Source organism: Misgurnus anguillicaudatus, chromosome 2 (assembly GCF_027580225.2).
Source record: "Misgurnus anguillicaudatus chromosome 2, ASM2758022v2, whole genome shotgun sequence".
In the NCBI taxonomy this organism is placed as follows: domain Eukaryota; kingdom Metazoa; phylum Chordata; class Actinopteri; order Cypriniformes; family Cobitidae; genus Misgurnus; species Misgurnus anguillicaudatus.
In genome coordinates, this window is record NC_073338.2 from 41540011 (window position 1) to 41557715 (window position 17705).

At 37.5% G+C, this 17705-nt stretch overlaps 2 protein-coding genes across 5 annotated transcripts in view; both read right to left on the reverse strand.

Moving 5' to 3' along the window:
* The window catches only part of slco5a1b (solute carrier organic anion transporter family member 5A1b), a 28299-nt gene extending 16039 nt beyond the window's left edge, over positions 1–12260 (reverse strand). Inside the window, exons 1-11 of one of the 2 annotated variants that reach the window (XM_073855426.1) lie at positions 11979–12260; positions 8009–8059; positions 6449–6562; positions 6178–6268; positions 4841–4958; positions 1910–2234; positions 1318–1650; positions 1186–1229; positions 457–779; positions 288–374; positions 101–180 (exon numbers count right to left, since the gene is read on the reverse strand). In XM_073855426.1, the coding sequence (XP_073711527.1) occupies positions 101–180; positions 288–374; positions 457–779; positions 1186–1229; positions 1318–1650; positions 1910–2234; positions 4841–4958; positions 6178–6268; positions 6449–6562; positions 8009–8059; positions 11979–12057 (1645 nt within the window). In that variant the 5' untranslated portion in view covers positions 12058–12260. The remainder of the gene's footprint in view (positions 1–100; positions 181–287; positions 375–456; positions 780–1185; positions 1230–1317; positions 1651–1909; positions 2235–4840; positions 4959–6177; positions 6269–6448; positions 6563–8008; positions 8060–11978) is intronic. The other variant, XM_073855427.1, reaches the window with a different exon arrangement.
* Positions 12261–13470: 1210 nt separating this feature from the next.
* The window catches only part of esyt2a (extended synaptotagmin-like protein 2a), a 41787-nt gene continuing 37552 nt past the window's right edge, over positions 13471–17705 (reverse strand). For all 3 annotated transcript variants that reach the window (XM_055203251.2, XM_055203254.2, XM_055203253.2), the window contains 2 exons: positions 15563–15606; positions 13471–14776 (listed from right to left, as the gene is read on the reverse strand). In XM_055203251.2, coding sequence (XP_055059226.1) covers positions 14728–14776; positions 15563–15606 — 93 coding nt within the window. In that variant the 3' untranslated portion in view covers positions 13471–14727. The remainder of the gene's footprint in view (positions 14777–15562; positions 15607–17705) is intronic.

The following is a 17705-nucleotide window of genomic DNA, read 5'->3' on the forward strand; positions in this document are numbered from 1 at the left end:
AATTTAAGAGAAGTTGAGTGTGCAGTTCTTTGTGTGTGTGTGTGTGTGTGTGTGTTACAATGTGCATTTGTAGTAATAGTTGTATTGATTAAGCCCTTACCTGCTACATTAGCAACATCAGCTGTAGTGATGTTCTGAGCGTTTGGACGGACTTGAAATGTCACAGCTGGACTAACAACACTATATATAAAATAAACATACATTTTTACTTATACTTTTTTATAAGTTATGGTGGCTTTTGCTTTGAGACACTCAAAGCCACTCTCACAAACACAATTATGACTCACGAGAGCTCTGAGAAATCTGTCATCTGAATCTTCGCTTTACGAGCCACCAACTGCATCAGATCCAAACCCTTATCGGTGGGAAGATTCCTGATCCAGGGAGAAAGAACAACTTTTGTTCAGTGTGTGTGTTTGTGGCGTGTATGTTTTGTGTGTTGTTGGACTAGCTTACTCTGTATCCGTTATAATGTATCCATATATGTCATTCTTGTTGTTGGTCTGGACATCGAGCTGAAGATCTTGTACTTTCATGTTCTTGCGACGCGGTGCAGGGTTTGTCTCCACACCAGAGGAGGGCGCTATAGCTGCTGCCTGCACCCAGCCCTCTACCTCCTCCACCTGCTCTATTGCCTTTTTCTGCATTCCCACATCCCGGTGGGTCGTTCGGCTACGCACGGTTTCCACAGACACACCATTCCCCTTAGCAACAGGCTCGGGTTCTGAGCCAGAGGTTTTATCCAGGTACTCCAGGAGCTTTCCTAAGAATCCAACTTCCTGGTAAAACAAGAAGTGTATGTTGTAGTTCATTGTACTGCTGGCAAAATAGTCGTAACTAGGTTTTTGGACCATCTAGGACTATTACTATTACTTACTCGTGTAATGTAACAATCTTTAAATAGGGAAAACATGGAAGTGTTTGGTGGCTTATAAATTTATCCCTGTTTGGATCCTAAGGAATGAATGGGGCTAGGCTAAATGCTAACACATTCACGACGCGCTTTACAAAGATTATGGGCACACATCGAAAACAAGATAGGTATGTATTAATTTGTCTAAGTTGAGGTAAGAACATAATAAAATATTGAAAAACGCTGGTGTTTCCCTTTAACCAGGCTGAAGCAGTTAATATCGAGCTTTAACCTATCTAAAACATTATATATTAAAATGACCATAGCTTTACCTTGTTATCCATGTTTCTTTTTTCCTCTTCTATTATTTGTCCTTCTGTAAGAGAAACATCATGACCTTTATGTGTTTGCTTCAAAAGTATGTAAATAATGTAAAGTGGCATTAAAAAAAAACTATGTGCCACCTGTCACAGGTGAAATGGTTTGGAGAGTCCTTTGAGTGACAGATGAATTTTCCTCATCCACTTCCATCTGTTCCTGAGCACTGTCTTCGGGGATCTGATCAACCGAATCAGTTTCAGGTTGTTGTTCCTCTATCTGATCCTCGTATTGCAGGTCTTCAGGATTCTGCTGCGTCTCCAGATCTCTGGGCATCTCTCCTTGTCCTGTCTGCTTTTCCACCACCTGCAGAGCGTCCGCGATAAGAACGGCAAGCTTATCCAAATCTGCTGCCTTTAGACTCTTCACATCCACACTGTGCCTGCCCACGTTCTGCAGAACTTTCCAGATGAATGATTCTGTAAACAGATTATACAGAGTGTGAAGTGGTGAAAGTAAAGTATGTAAACTTTCTGTTCACTTACTCCAACATATGAGGAGCTCAGATGCAAAAGCAGCTAAACGCCACCTCAGTCAAAAATTACATAATGATGTATTACCTCACGAATGCTGAGCTTGATAAAAATGCTAATTTACAAGAAAATATGTCAGTCGCACTTAGAGGGTTTTGCATCTGAGCTTCTCAAATGTATGGGAAAGAAAGAAAACATGTCATACCATCCACAGGTGTGATTGAGTCACTTGCAGAGGGCTTTCTAGAGCCATCTTTAAGGAAGAGTCGGTCTACTCTGGGTTTCTCCCCTAGACCGGGCTGAGATGGTCTGTTCTGGGTAAGATACTTCTGGAGAGCAACCGTGAGCAGGTCTGAACCATCTTCCTGCCGGGGAGTTTGTGCCACATCGCTCTGGTATCTGTTGAGGTCAGGGAATGACTTTGACTGATATGGTGATTCTGGAATGAACTCAGGAGGGGCGGAGTCAGGAGAGGTGGAGTCAGCTCCAGGGCGTGGTTCTCCAGAGCGAAAGTACTGAAGCCCCGCCTCCTGCACAACATACAATTAAATAAACGATAAACATAAGGTTTTTAAAACTCATTATTAGCTTTATGTAAAACCCTGTATAGTTAGCCTGGTTAAAACCAGACCATTTTCAGTAGTAACTGAGTTATGGTCTGGCAAAGCTTCATAGACATATCATTTTCAAAGGGGCGTCATCAACGGATGTCTCTTTTAAATGCCTCTGGGTCCAATTGGATAGACCTAAAACCAATCACAGCGATGAAGGAGATGACGTATGCTGAGCTATATCAGACTTTTGCCAGATCCATTTGGTAAGACAGCGATAACATCTTTTTTTAGATATGAAGGCTTCGAGTGTTGTTCTTTGCTCGGGTTTTAACAAAAAATAAAAGTTTAAATCGCTTAAAACAGACGTGTTTGCTGATTCGAACAGTGATATTCCACGATGTCATCCATCTTTGAAATGTACCAAAGGCTTGTTCAACTTCATGCGGCACTGCAAGAATCGACAGCCAGATGACGTCAAAGTACCGCGAGAGCGATTCGCAAAATCATACGGAGGAGTTTGTTTATAAATTGCTCTCATGGAACTTTGACGTCATCCGTCTGTCGGTTCTTGCGGCACCTCATGAAGTCGAACAAGCCTATTATCTGCTTCATCGTCGCTGCGCTGTCGTCATCGCGTAAAGCCCGTCCCAACGTTTCTGATTGGTGCCGCAATTTCTCGGCATTAGAAATGGGTTTGAATGGCCTCTTTGCCAGACTACTTTGCCAGAAGTTGTCTGGGTTTTCCCAGGCCACTGTATAGTAGCTTGACTTGTATAACATACAAGGCTATTATTAACTAAAGCCTGTTGAATGCTTTATTTTGATTTGTTAAGATATGTTCCACGGGTGTTGATTATTTTTCTGTAAAACGCACACCTGACCTGTAAAATGTTTCAAAAAACCACCAGAGCAATGTCTGTGGTAACCGTGGTATAAAGTTTCGCCGCATTATCACTCATGGGTGTGCATTATTTTCAAATAATTCAATGGCCTGTCGTCAATTATTCCTTACATAGTTTAAAAAAAAATTACAAACCCAACGTTGGGTTAAATTATCCCAAAAAAAGTCAAAATTTGACTCAACCATGGGCTGAATCGACCCAGCATTTTCGGCTAAAACAACCTTGCATAAGTAATGAATGTATTTCCTTTTTGACCCAACCATGGGTTGAAAGTAACCCAGCACTCTTAAAAATAAATGTGCTTCACGATTCCATAGAACCTTTCTGTCTAAATGGTTCTTCAAAGCACCTTTCACAAAAGGTTCTTTAAGTAAAAAAAAAGGTTCTTAAGATTATAAAAATGTATAAAGAAATCATTTTTTAAAGAACCTTTGACTAAATGTTTCTTTGAAGAACCAAAAAAGGTTTTTCTAGGCCATCGCTGTTAAAGGAATATTCAATTTTCTTAAAAGAAAAATCCAGATAATTTACTCACCACCATGTCATCCAAAATGTTGATGTCTTTCTTTGTTCAGTCGAGAAGAAATTATGTTTTTTGAGGAAAACATTGCAGGATTTTTCTAATTTTAATGGACTTTACCAACAATTAACACTTAAATCAACACGTAACAGAGTTTCAAAGGACTATAAACAATCCCAAACGAGGCATAAGTGTCTTATCTAGCAAAACGATTGTCATTTTTTACAAGAAAAATAACATATATACACTTTTAAAGCACAACTTCTCGTCTGGATCTAGTCGTGATGCGCCAGGTGACCCCACACAATACGTCATGACGTCAAGAGGTCACAGAAGAGGAACACGAAACTCCGCCCCAGTGTTTACAAATGTATTGAAAGAGGACGTTCCTACGTTGTTGTATGTCAACTGATACTAATTAATGTCTTTGTGTCAGTTTATTGTTTACAATGGTCCGCAAATGTGCATTTTATATATGTAACACGTGACCTCCCTACGTCACTACGGATTTACGTTAGGTCGCGCTGGACCGGACCCAGACGAAAAGCTGTGGTCCAAAAGAGCATATTTTTTCTTTTTCTTGTCAAAAATGACAATCGTTTCGCTAGATAAGACACTTATGCCTCGTTTGGGATTGTTTATAGACCTTTGAAACTCTGTTGAAAAAAACTGTTACGTGTTGAGTTAAGTGTTAATTGTTGGTGTCTATTAAAGTCCGTTAAAATGAGAAAAATCCTGCAATGTTTTCCTCAAAAAACATAATTTCTTCTCGACTGAACAAAGAAAGACATCAACATTTTAGACGACATGGTGGTGAGTAAATTATCTGGATTTTTCTTTTAAGAAAATGGAATATTCCTTTTATATAAGCTTTGTTATTAAGAGTGAGCATTGGGATCCATTCCCATTGCACATATGGATAAAAAATGTATAAATATAAAAATTTCTAAAGCATAATATTAATGCCAAATGGATAAGTGTAAAAACATCCATTACCACTGATGTATGTACTTTTAGTGAAAGTATGATTAGATGAATCTGACACAGCTATTGGTTTTTTCAGAGGACACAGGAGAAAAGCGTTGCTACATTTAAAACATCAATTTAATAAATAAGTCTGATTCATGAGATAAACACACATAGATCTATACACTTTTCACCTTGCTTGATTTTCTTGGTAGAAGCCCCAGGTGCTGCAGGTATCTCAGTGTCTTTCTGAGCTCCGCCTCTGATGATGTAATTCTTCTGTCTCCAGCAGCAGTACCATAAGCCTGTGGCCTATTAGAACATGAACATATAATCCATGAGTTCAGGAGACAGCAGGGGCCTTACGGGTGAGCGCCAGGGGTAATTGCGCTCCAACTGTGTCTCATCATCTCATACCCAAAGGAGATTTGTATTGCTAAAAGAATGTCAAGATGTAACATTTTTACAAGACGTAATATAAATCTCAGGTGTGCCTTGAATGTGTCTGTGAAGTTTCAGTTCAAAATACCCCACAAATCATGCCAAAAATGCCCCTATTTGGGTGGGAGCAAAACAGTGATGTTTTCATGTGTGTACATTTAAATGCAAATAGGCTACTGGTCCTCACTCCCTTACCAACAGACAGTGAGCACTTTTGGTTAAAAATAGATGTGATTCCTGTGAATACAGTCTGGGACAATAGTACCTTTAGCCGCATTAGTGCTGAAAAAAATTAGTACTTTATCAGTGTGACATCACATTAACAAGAGAATCAAAACAGCATATCTAATAAGAGTGCTTTGGTTTAATGGGGATGAAAAAATAAAAACAGGGTGGACTTTTTTATTGTAGGGTTGTTGTGTTCACACACTGCCGACACACACATATGTCCAAACATCTTGTTAAAGTGGATTTTGCATAATACGGGGCCTTTAAAGAAGATAAACGATGTTTCATTCAACTATTGTGCACCTCTAGACTAACAAATACATAAACTTTAAGCATTAAACTTTTTAAAGTCTTAAATTATAAAATGACTTAAAGGTGCAGTGTGTAACTTTTAGAAGGATCTAAAGACAGAAATGCAATATAATATAAATAACTATATTATCAGTGGTGTATAAAGACATTACATAATGAACTGTTATGTGTTTATTACCTTAGAATGAGCCATTTTTATCTAAATACACAGAGGGTCCCCTTACATGGAAGTCGCCATTTTGTGCCGCCATGTTTCTACAGTAGCCCTAAACGGACAAACTGCTGTACAGAGCGCGTTTTATCACTACTGTACAACAACATGTTTGTCCGGCTACTGTAGCTTCTCTATGCGTTTCGGTGAATGATGGACTGAGCCGTTGGTTGCAATTCACAATCTCACTGCTAGATGCCACTAAAATCTACACACTGCACCTTTAAGTCTCAATTCGATCTTTGTTTTTCATTTGTATCTTGGAAAGAAATTCATTCTTTCCTGAGAGTAACAGTATGAGTGTAGAAACGAACCGCTGTGTGTTACCATGAGTGTTACCTGAAATCTGCTAATGGGAGGGAAATCTTGCGTAGTTTGGAGAACTCATTAGATAAAACCTGCTGTGTGATGTCATCTTCCCACGCCAACCCTGCAACACAACCAGGACAAAATATTCTGACATGTGAGATCAGCTCTGTGTAATATATTACACAAACACACACAGCATCTCACACTGAGCTTGGGATCTGATCCAGAATGCTGAGAGGCTCTTGGAGCAGCCTAGTGGCATTGATGTGTGCGGTTGCTATGGCAACACTAATGCACCTACCTCTGTGTGCTAGTTTCTGAAGCAGCGTTCGGAATCTCTGTACCGTCGCTGGCGAGACGTCATATGTGTAGACGTCTGTTAACGGAGCAGCCTCACAGCGGCCAAACATGCCATCTGCAGAGAAAACCCAATCAAAAACCAGCAGCCTTCAACACCCTATCTTCTCTCACAGTGTGTGTATGTGTGTAAGTGTAGATATATTATGCCTATCAGCTTATTAGAGATGTTAATGTATTTTGCATACTCACATGCAGTAACTATTGTTTTTATACAGAAATTTTATGTTTTATGAGTTAAGTGTACACTCTTAAAAAGGTGAAGGTTCTAGAATTTTGGTTCCTTGAGGAACCTTTGAGTCAAAAGTTCTTAAAGCAACAATTTCTTTCTAATCTTTTCATAGCCTAAGGAACCATTCAGTACTAATATATATATTTAAAATAACACACAAAATTGTTGTTTTTGAGTTGGTTTAACCCATGGTTGGGTAAACATTGAACACATTCTAAAAATGGCTGGGCTATTTTTAACCCATGATGGGTATATATTGGCCAAAACATGTGCTGGGTTAAAAATGACCCCATGTTGGGTTACAGGGTTCCCACACCTTAGTAAACTTCAAATTCAAGGACATTTCAAGGACTTTCCAGGGCCAATACCCTCAAATTCAAGAACTAAATGTGGGGACACATTTCAAGTGAGAGCAAGGTTACATCGTGTTACCTTTTAAGATACATTGTTACAGTTCCCTTTCGAGGGAACTCGTGCTGCGTCACTGCGGTGACACTTTAGGGGCGCCTCCAGTGGTAAGTGCGTCTGAATGTGTATATCAAATTCAACCAATGATGCTAATGGTCTAATCAGATTCAATGGATTGTGCTAAGCTATGCTAAAAGTGGTACTGCCAGACCCAGAGATCAGCTGAATGGATTTCAAAATGGTAAAAATCAAATGTTTAAGTCTAGGGGAGCTGGAAAATGAGCATTTTTTCAAAAAAGTGGAGTGTCCCTTTAAAACCCAACAGTTGGTTCTGTCCAATATTTACCCAACCAATCAAATATTTTATCGTAAAAAGTAGAAATTATGATTATGAAAATTATAATTAAGATAATCTATTTTCAGTAAGCCCCTTCCTGTCTTACTTTGACCTAGTAGTGCAAAATGAAATAAGACATAAAACACTCATGCAGGACACCAATAAGAAAGTAGTTTACTGCTAAATTGGCTTATATAATCTGTTCTACCAGTAAATTACTTAATTTATATTACCCTCCTATTGACTGTACAACCCAGTATGTAAATGTATCAAAGTCCAGGAACGAGAGTTTTTAAAGCTTGCTAAGCAACTTTAAAAATTAAACCAAATACAGCCTGTGTGTGGGTGTGTGTGTTTGTTTTGTCACACCCAAAGCGTTAAAATCCATTGTACTCTTCCTGAACTTATATACTGCTGGCTGTGAATACGCACACAGATAATACTAAGGGCTTGATCAAATGGCATGATGCATGAGACCTTGAAAGAGAAATTGCAGGTGCCGGTGTGTGTACGTATGTGTGACTCACCATTAAGACAGACTTCATAGTTCATACACAGACCATCCTCGAATAGGCAGCCTGAGATAAAAGAAAGAGAGAATGACCCCATGAACCACTTTGAAGTTTGATTTTTAACTATATTTTCTATTGAAACAAGAAGTTGGGATGTCACGATTTTTTTAAATAGTCAATAGCCTTCAACAATGTCACATCCATGAACATGATTTGCTAGATAGGAGGAGAACCCATCTTGCTTAGAGAAATAAAATAAGAACAGTATGAATTATGAATATTTTTTAGGGATGCACCGAATATTTGTCCGAAAGACTTTTATCACCGAAAAAATACGGCTGAAATGTTGTGATGAAGCAAACAGAAACCGCGACCTGCACGTGCTTGTATTTAACCGTAAAAATGCACTAAAGTGAGCAGCTTTCTGTACGCACAGAGGCACATGCGGTTAAATGTGTCAGACGTGATCGATCAGAACTCTTGATGTGTAAACTTTAGAGAGAGTTGCGCTAATGTGTATCATACTGTAGTCCATTAACATACATTTGGCGAATAAAGCAATGAAAAACGTTTTATGTGGAGTGACTGTTTATGCTGCGCTGTTTGGGATTCGCTCTGGGTCTCTGTGTGCGTGTGCGTTTAAGTGCACTCAGTAGTGCATACACGGAGAGACACTTTTCAAAAAGCAAGCGAACATAAAATCTTTCTGTTATTAACAGGGCACATACAAACACAGTATTCTATTTTTAATAAAAAAACATTTGTTTATGTTTAAGTGTATGTATAGATTAGAGTCAGAAACCAGTCTGTGCTTATTCGGTCTTAAAGAGACAGTAACCTCAATTAACCTACTTAAGTCTGTGTTATTATTGTTAATCAAACAACCCAAGACAAAGAGAAAATCACTTCTGTAGTTCTAAAAATAATAATAATTATATTTAATTTATACAATAAAGACAGTATTATGATTCATTTAATTTGATTTCTGTACATGATGCTAATTTCAGACCTTACTAATGTGCAACTTTGCTCTTTTTTTATAAATGTTTGCAATTTCTTTATTTGTTATTAGATTTATCCACCCCCATTTTGCTGATCTGAAAAATAATCTGATCTGTGCCTCAAAAACTGTAATGTGAGAGTTTTGTGATCCGTGACACCCCTAGTAAAGTTAGTACACAGTGATAGCCATAAAAATGTAATGGTACTATTAATTGGCATAATAATTTCTTTTGGTGTTTTGGTTTTCGTTCTTGGTTTCCTCTTTTTCGTTTTTCGGTTTCTGCCAAAAATTTTTATTTCGGTGCATCCCTGTACACTTTTACACAATGTCATAGAAGAACCATTTTTGGCTGTATATGGTTTGATAAAGAATCTTTAACATCCGAAGAACCTTTCTGTATCACAAAAGGTTCCTTGTAGCAGAAGAAGCTGCTACAGACTATAAAAAGGTAAAAATAGAAATAGCTCTTTAAGGAAACAAAAATGTTTCACTGTGAAGAACCATTGTGTCAACTTTATTGTTAAGAATGCATTCCTAGAGAGGAAATACAGTACATTTTAGAGTATATATTTAATAATATCTTTTAAAGACAGTATAAAGACAGCCTGAAAAGCCATCAGACAGAAGAAACTAAACATCAATTCGGTTTAGAATTAAAAAAGATACTTTAATCTTGCTGAACTGCATCATTGCTTCAATATTCTCATCCAATCACAAACAAACAGCTGGGATATGTTGTTGCTTTTTTATTAATCAGACCACAAACCCAGCTGGGACAGATTGCAGAATTTTTATTCCAAGGACCAGAATTTGTCATGCCTTATTATGCCACTGATTACCTGCAGTCGCGAAAACAACTGCAGCGTATTTGATATTCACACACATCATTCATAGTAAATTCTCCTCACACAACCCTGCACACAACAAGCGTCACAGCAGACGATGGCAAACTCTCAACCTCAGAATATCTGCGTGTGGGGGTTAACAGTTACGGATTGCATCCGCTCCTGTCTGATTCAAGAGCCACAAATCGCTTCATCCGGTCTTTTTTAAGCTTGATCCATCTATTCTGATGTGATTTGTCATTTCTTTGCACAATCTGATCACCCACACACTAAAAAACGTCATAATGTTGACGTCAGTGTTTGGCTGTTTTGAGATGGTGCAGAGCATTAAAATGATCTGATATAAAGGGTCCCACTGGCACCACAGACCGTCATTAGCTTACATTACGAGCCACATAAATGAGATTCCTGTTTAAACATGATTTCGGCTTTCACATAAGACAACATTTGAGGTCTGAATGTAAATGCTTGATGTTTTATATAGCAACCTGATGAGACTATGACAGCAGCAGGTTCTGAGTTTTTGTATAAAGGATGGAGGGTAGCAACTATCACCATCTTCATATGGGTGGTTCATGTCATACTGTAGATGGATGTTGTGTTGTTTGTAACTTTCTGTAATTAATGTATATTTTCTGAAATGTATAAACTTATGTGTAAACCAGAGCTACATTATGGATCTCCTCTGCTGTTAGTAACATTTCACATATGACTTTCCCGAAAATGGTACATACTGTAGTATCCCACACGGTAAGAAAAAAGGTACTAAACGATGACGATACCCTATACAGATATGTATTTTAAGGTACCAATATGCACCTCTGAGGTACTTATATGCACCTTTCGGTACAAAGGTGTGCTTTTTAAAAGGGTACTGCCCCAGATACATCTTTTCTATCTTTCTTCTGAGAGTGCATAGAAAAACATGAATGTATAAACACTAAAGCATCTGGCATAAAGCCTAAAGTAGCTAAATGATGGTAATTTTTGAAAGATTTAATATACAAATCAGTACATTATACACTGAGGAGCCTATATTGTTATAATGAAAGCTGATCTTCTATAATTTCCTGAAAATAACGTGCAGGATTTCACTGTCAAATTGACTCTACTGAAGTGTTTTTATGTATAATTGACTTTAATGTTCTGTGTTGATAATGGGCCTGTACATTAGACTACAGAGGAAAACATTAAACTACTTTAGTAACTGACAAACAATATGTACGTTATTATATATGGTAACATAATGTATGACAAAGACACATTTGTGGTCCTCGAAATTACAGAGAATATCATCCACAGCATTTCTGACACGTCTCACTTTCACTTCAAATCGTTTTATTGAACTGGTTTTGCGGTGAGGTTTGAACTCCTGTGTTCCTGTCTTGACCATAAAATGAAAATATATATTGGATTGAAGTCAAAGGTGTGCGTGTTTATGTGTGTACGTCTATTTTAAGCCATTCATGCTGTCTAGAGCACTCAAATCAATATGAACGTAACATCCTGCAACCTGTTGCCATGGATACAGTTGCTAATGACTGACATGATGACCTTTTTTCGAGGCTGGCTTTATGAATCACATAAGCTTATGATGCTTCATTTCCTGTGCTTCTGCACTGACGGCCCCCATTGAGCACCAGACTGTTTGACATAAAAAATAATAATAATAATAAAAATATAATAATAATGGTATCTTACATTTAACTGCAAGATAACCGAAACATAAAGGTCGCGTGCCTGTTATCGAGTCCAGACATTATAGTTATGTAATAACGGTAAGACCAGCAAATACACCTCTCAACCTCACAAGACAGTGCATGAGGTAAAATCCTTGAATGCAAAGAATCACACATCAGTGTTACAGACACGAGCCATTGTTGGATCATCTCGTGTAGTATGTAACGCTTATTATTATGATATTTCCTGTCGCTTTCTGTTTGAACATCCGTGCACCCTCATTGTGCCTTCAAAAAATAAACACACTTTTGACTTCCATAGAAAGACATTACAAAGCACCGGATGCGATACTGAAGAGAGACGGTCTTCAGCGAATATAATATTGCAAATATTACAAACGAGGCGGGCGCCTCCAACGAAAACGGGCGCGCACATGAATGGTAAAAAAACCGCTTACCGAATTTTCGATCCGCCGCTGAGGCGAGACTGGCCTGGAGCGCGAGGAGCGCGAGAAACAGCGATGCCATTCTTCCCATCACGCGTCCATCTCATTCGCGCGTTATTCATCCATTACAGTAGTAAAGCGGTCTATGGTATACTTCCTTCTTTCTGAAAGGTCTTAGTTGATAGAGACGTGATGGAGAGAGAGATAAAGAGAGGGAAAAGCAGACGTCAAGAGCAACCTGTCCGCGCTCACCGCAGTAGTACGCGGGCAGCTCGAATCAGCACTGAACAGCGACCAGCGTCTGACGTCACACACACGCGCGCCCACAAACGCACATTTGAAATATAATTTTTATATTTTCTTGGTAACTAATGATAATTATGTGATTATCGTGGCATTAATTAATTATATTTCAGTTTAATTATAATAATTCAATATAAGTACAATCTTATTTTTACACTTAAACACAATTTGCATTAATGAAAATTCTGTCATCATTTACTCATCCTCATGTTGTTGTAAACCTGTTTAAATTTCTTTTTTCTGATGAACATAAAATAAGATATTTTGAGAAATTATGGTAAACACACAGCAGATAGTGGCTATTGACTTCCATAGTAGGAAAAAATATTTTGATAAATTATGGTAAGCACACAGTTGGTACTCATTAAATTCCATAATATATATTTTTAATCCTACTATGGAAGTCAATGGTGACTATCTGCTGCTGTGTTTACCATCATTTCTCAAAATATCTTATTTTGTGTTCATCAGAAAAAAGAAATTCATACATGTTTAGAACAACACGAGGACGAGAAAATTATGACAGAATTTTCATTTTAAAGTGAACTTTCCCTTTAACTTCAGTAAGTTTAGTATAAGCAGTTAGAATGTTGCATTTAATAATTCATTTTTCGTTTAACAAAATAATTAAACCAATGTTTAGTGCAAATGATGAATATATTCACACCCTGCTGAAATAAAAAATAAAATCCAATAGACATTATAATTTAATTATTTTTATATACCATTTAGGAACCATTAGCTTTTACCATTAAAATCATGACAAAATTCATTACAAGCATTATTTCAGTAGGACTTAATGGTCCCACCATAGGACCCAACGCATGCAGAGACCCACAGAGACCATTTATAGCTTCCATTACAATCAATAAAATTCCCATTAAAACCATTAATTCCAGCAAAATTTCTGTGGTTTCTATTGTTATTTTTTATTAGCAGGGAAGCATGCATGACATACAATGGCTACTTCTAAGCATTTGCATTTTTTTAGATTTTGGTGTTATTTTAAATAAGTATTATAAATATTCCTAAAGCCTGCAAAGCACAAAGGTTTTATCTGCAATGCATTCAACCAATATCCTACAAAATGTCCTCTGAATCTTTGGAAATACTTAACTTTTTCGGCTGATAAAAATTATTAGCCTAATTAAATTTTAATAATAGATTTAATAGCTTTCAACACAAATTATTTGCAACCATGTACTGGTACAGAGGAAAATTTTTATTATGGCAAAGAATTAAAGTGAACATCATCAGATACAAAGACATAACAATCCTCTACCTGATGTCAAATATCCTCTCAGATAACTATATTATTGGTCATCATAAGGCACAAAATATACACATCAATAAGGCAAGCTCAGCACAGAGAAACACTCTTGACTGCATAATTTTGCTTTTCATTGTTTTAAGTACATAATAGGCATAATAAAATCTGTCATATTATACACAATAATTTATATAATAAAAACACATTCTTGCTGACAGAAACAAAGTCAGAACAGTTTGAGGTTTAATCGTCTGCGCAAAACAAGCTCAGCTCAGTGCTGCGAGAGACTAAACCACAATCTTCATTTAAGATCAAACCATACAAAAAACAAAAGGCTGATTAAAGGTAGTGTGTGACAGGTGAGCAGGTGTGTTTTTGGGAAAGGAGTGAACGTGTGACAGAGTGCTATGTCAAATGCAGAACAAGATTCAGAGATATGACAGCAATGGTTTTCACACCAGGTGTTCAGAGTCATGTGATGCGTGTCTACGCAGGTGGATGAATGCATGATCACACCAGAGAATATATTTACATGTACATGTACCAACACTGGGTTGTGCAAACATTTAGGTGTATATTTGGTTTAAATCACACACTGACACTCTTTATAGTAAGCCAAGCATTTCTTTGGTAGATTTGTCTCCTAAAGGAAGTAGATATGAACAGAAGTGACAGTATAACACTTTTCATTACAAAGAAGCACAAGTTTAGTGCTTTTTAACAGATTATTATTATTATTTATAAAACTTTTCTGAATACTACATATCATTTGTAATATATAATTTATTTACAGTCTAAACTCGATTATATATAATCTCACCACCATCAACATTTAAATGGTGAATTTTAGAGTTTGCAATTATTGGTAAATAATATAAGTTTTAATGTGTAAACAACTATTCTAGATGCCACTGAGCTTCGTCCCCTTGTTTTTTGCTTTACAAAAGTCTACACTCTTTTACATTATATACCACTTTCATTCTCTCTCTCACTCACTCTTGCTTAGTCAGTGCACATTTCTAAAGGTTTTTACTTATTTTGCACTATAAAATTGCTAAAAGTAATAAAAAATAAAGAATCAACAAATACAAAATGTGCCCAGAGGCTAAAACACATGGCTTAAATATGTCTGACGTTCGGAATCGTAGTTTTTTTAATGTGTAGGGTGAAGGAAGTTGATTCCTTTGATTAGGGGTATTGGGATTGTCGCTTTTGTCCATCCACTGTAAGCTCATACCTGCCATTAAAACAAACAAACAAAAAATGCTTTTAAATATTTTTTTCTAAATAATGATGAGATGTGTTATGGGTGAATTTAATAAAAAGTGTTAGGAAATGTCCAGGTCATAATCACCAAACCATATTTATAAGACAATTAAATTTGAATTAAATCTGTCATTCTCAATTTCATTATTGTTGAAATAAAGTTAATAATTTGTTAACATTTACTTATTGCATTAGCTAACATAAACGAACAATGAACAATACCTCTACAGCATTAATTAATATTTGTTTATATTTATTTATTTATTTCAGCATTTACTAATACATTTCTAAAATTAAGCGGTGTTAACATTAGTTAATTTCCCATAAACTAACATGAATAACTGTATTGATATTAACTTACATTAACACAAATCTAATACGTGCTGAAAAACTATATGGTTCATTGTTTGTTCATGTTAGTTAATGCATTTACTAATGTTTACTGATACAACATTATTGTAAAGTGTTACCCAAAAATATTTTGTCGGTATACATTACAACAACATTGTAGTATTTGTCATTCTAAATTGAATTTATGCTGATTTTACAAAAATCATTTAGATATTAATGTAGCTTTTGCATCACAGAAATGAAGGTAATAATTTTGGGAAGGTAATAATATAACTAAATGTAACAAAAATAATGTCATAACATCTATTTTAAAAAAAATGTTACAAAGTACAGTATTCTTATTAAAATTCATCCTTATGTTCATGTGTGTACTTAATTTTTGTAATATTATATAAAATGCTTTTACCATTGTGTTGTGCTCCTTGATATGTCCTCGGAGTCAACTAACACCTGAGAAATAAAGACACAGTCAATAGTTATAATTCATTTTTTAAATCATATTACTACTATGCATGCCATTAAGAGTGCTATTAATATTGTGAGCAGGTGTGCCACACACTAGTCCTGAAAAGTAAAGCAAAAACATTTCGATCGCCCCCTGGTGGCAAGCTGCAGTATAGGTCATAAACCCGCCCTTTCCATGTAAATGGATGAGACATGAGCCAAATTACACTATCATTTTCCCCAACAATCGTTTCTGTTAATTGAGTTATTTCTTATAATGTACTTATAAGTGTTAGTTTTTCTAACCAGTTTGGCTTAAGGTAGTTATTAGATAGTATTGGGGTATGACACAACATTTAATTTGTGTGTTGACTCAAACAGGAAAATGTGTACTGCAGATCCACCTCCCAATCACTACTGTGCAGACTCTGGATCCAAATTACATAATCGGTGCAGGATGTCAGTGGCAATGTTTTAGATATTTAGACTACGTTTACACGTGAGCAGCTATGTCGGTGCACACATGTCAGTTTTCAGAAAAGTGTTCATTGACACATACCCGTGTATATATGCCGTCAAGAGCATGCCAAACCTCTGGGTATCGGTGTAACGAGAAGCTCAAGCCCACGTAAGCCAATCAGAATCCCCAAAAAAGCAACAAATCACTTCCTATTACTCTTTTGTAACAAAGTCGCACTATTGGCGTAGGTGCAAGCTCTGACGCATACTGTGACGTTGGCTGCCTAAACATCCGTTTGTCTCAGTGTTTACATGCAACAATGTAACCAAAGATTTTCCAAATCTCCACTCTGGACGGAGTTTTTAGAAAGAATCGGATTCAGAAGCGAGTTGTCCGTTTGCGTGTAACAAGAGACGAACGCTTGTTACGACTTTTACTTCCTCTAGATAGTCAAGTTCGATCGTCTTCTCGGCGCTCCGCCAGGGCCCGCGAGGAGCCCCGGCGGGGCCGATCCGAGGACCTCACTAAACCATCCAATCGGTAGTAGCGACGGGCGGTGTGTACAAAGGGCAGGGACTTAATCAACGCGAGCTTATGACCCGCGCTTACTGGGAATTCCTCGTTGATGGGAAACAGTTGCAATCCCCAGTCCCGATCACGAGCGGGGTTCAGCGGGTTACCCGCGCCTCTCGGCGCAGGGTAGACACACGCTGATCCGCCCATTGTGGCGCGCGTGCAGCCCCGGACATCTAAGGGCATCACAGACCTGTTATTGCTCCATCTCGCGTGGCTGAGAGCCACTTGTCCCTCTAAGATTTTTTACAATGGAACTCTATGGAGTACGGAGCCCCTAAGGGTACATGGAGCAAAAATGTAATAAAGTTTAGTTTCGCATGCGCACGTGAAACTATCCCGTGCACACGTGAAACTATCCCGTGCACACGTGAAACTATCCCGTGCGCACGTGAAACTATCGTGTTTAGTTTTGCGTGCGCACGCGAATGTTAAAAATTCTGCACATGAAGGTTTTGCATGAGCACATAAAAGTTTCACGTGAGCAGTGTGGTTTTCGTCAACGATGACGATAACGAAATGATTTCGTTGACGCACCTTTTGTTATGACGATGACGCGACGATGACTAGCTGAAAATGGCTCTAAGGTGACGAAAACATGACAAGACGCTTTCGAGTTTCCGTTGACGAAACGGAACGAAAATTATTATAAGTCTGACATTCACAATGCATGTCATTTCTGCCTATTTTGCGTGAAATCTGTCTATTTTTATCTAAAAAGTATCAGCAATGCTGCCGCTTCCTATCCTTGTTTTGGGTACGCCCACCACCCGGCTGTTGCCATGCCGCGCACCAGATTTCACACAAAAACAACAACACACCTGCAGCTGTGGCGAGTTCGAAGGACAGTGGCGATGACGCCAATAAACGGAAACGATGAGATGATTTGTGGACATACTTTCAGTATAATCCATCAGAAAGAAAAACGAAATGCATATTGGGAGACGATGGTAAATGTGGCCACAAACTAGGTGGGAAGAATTCCACCAACCTCAAGCGGCACCTGAAGGCTCATTATGCTGATAATTTTTTAAAGGTAACTAGCAAGTCACGCTGTTAAAGGAATAGTCTA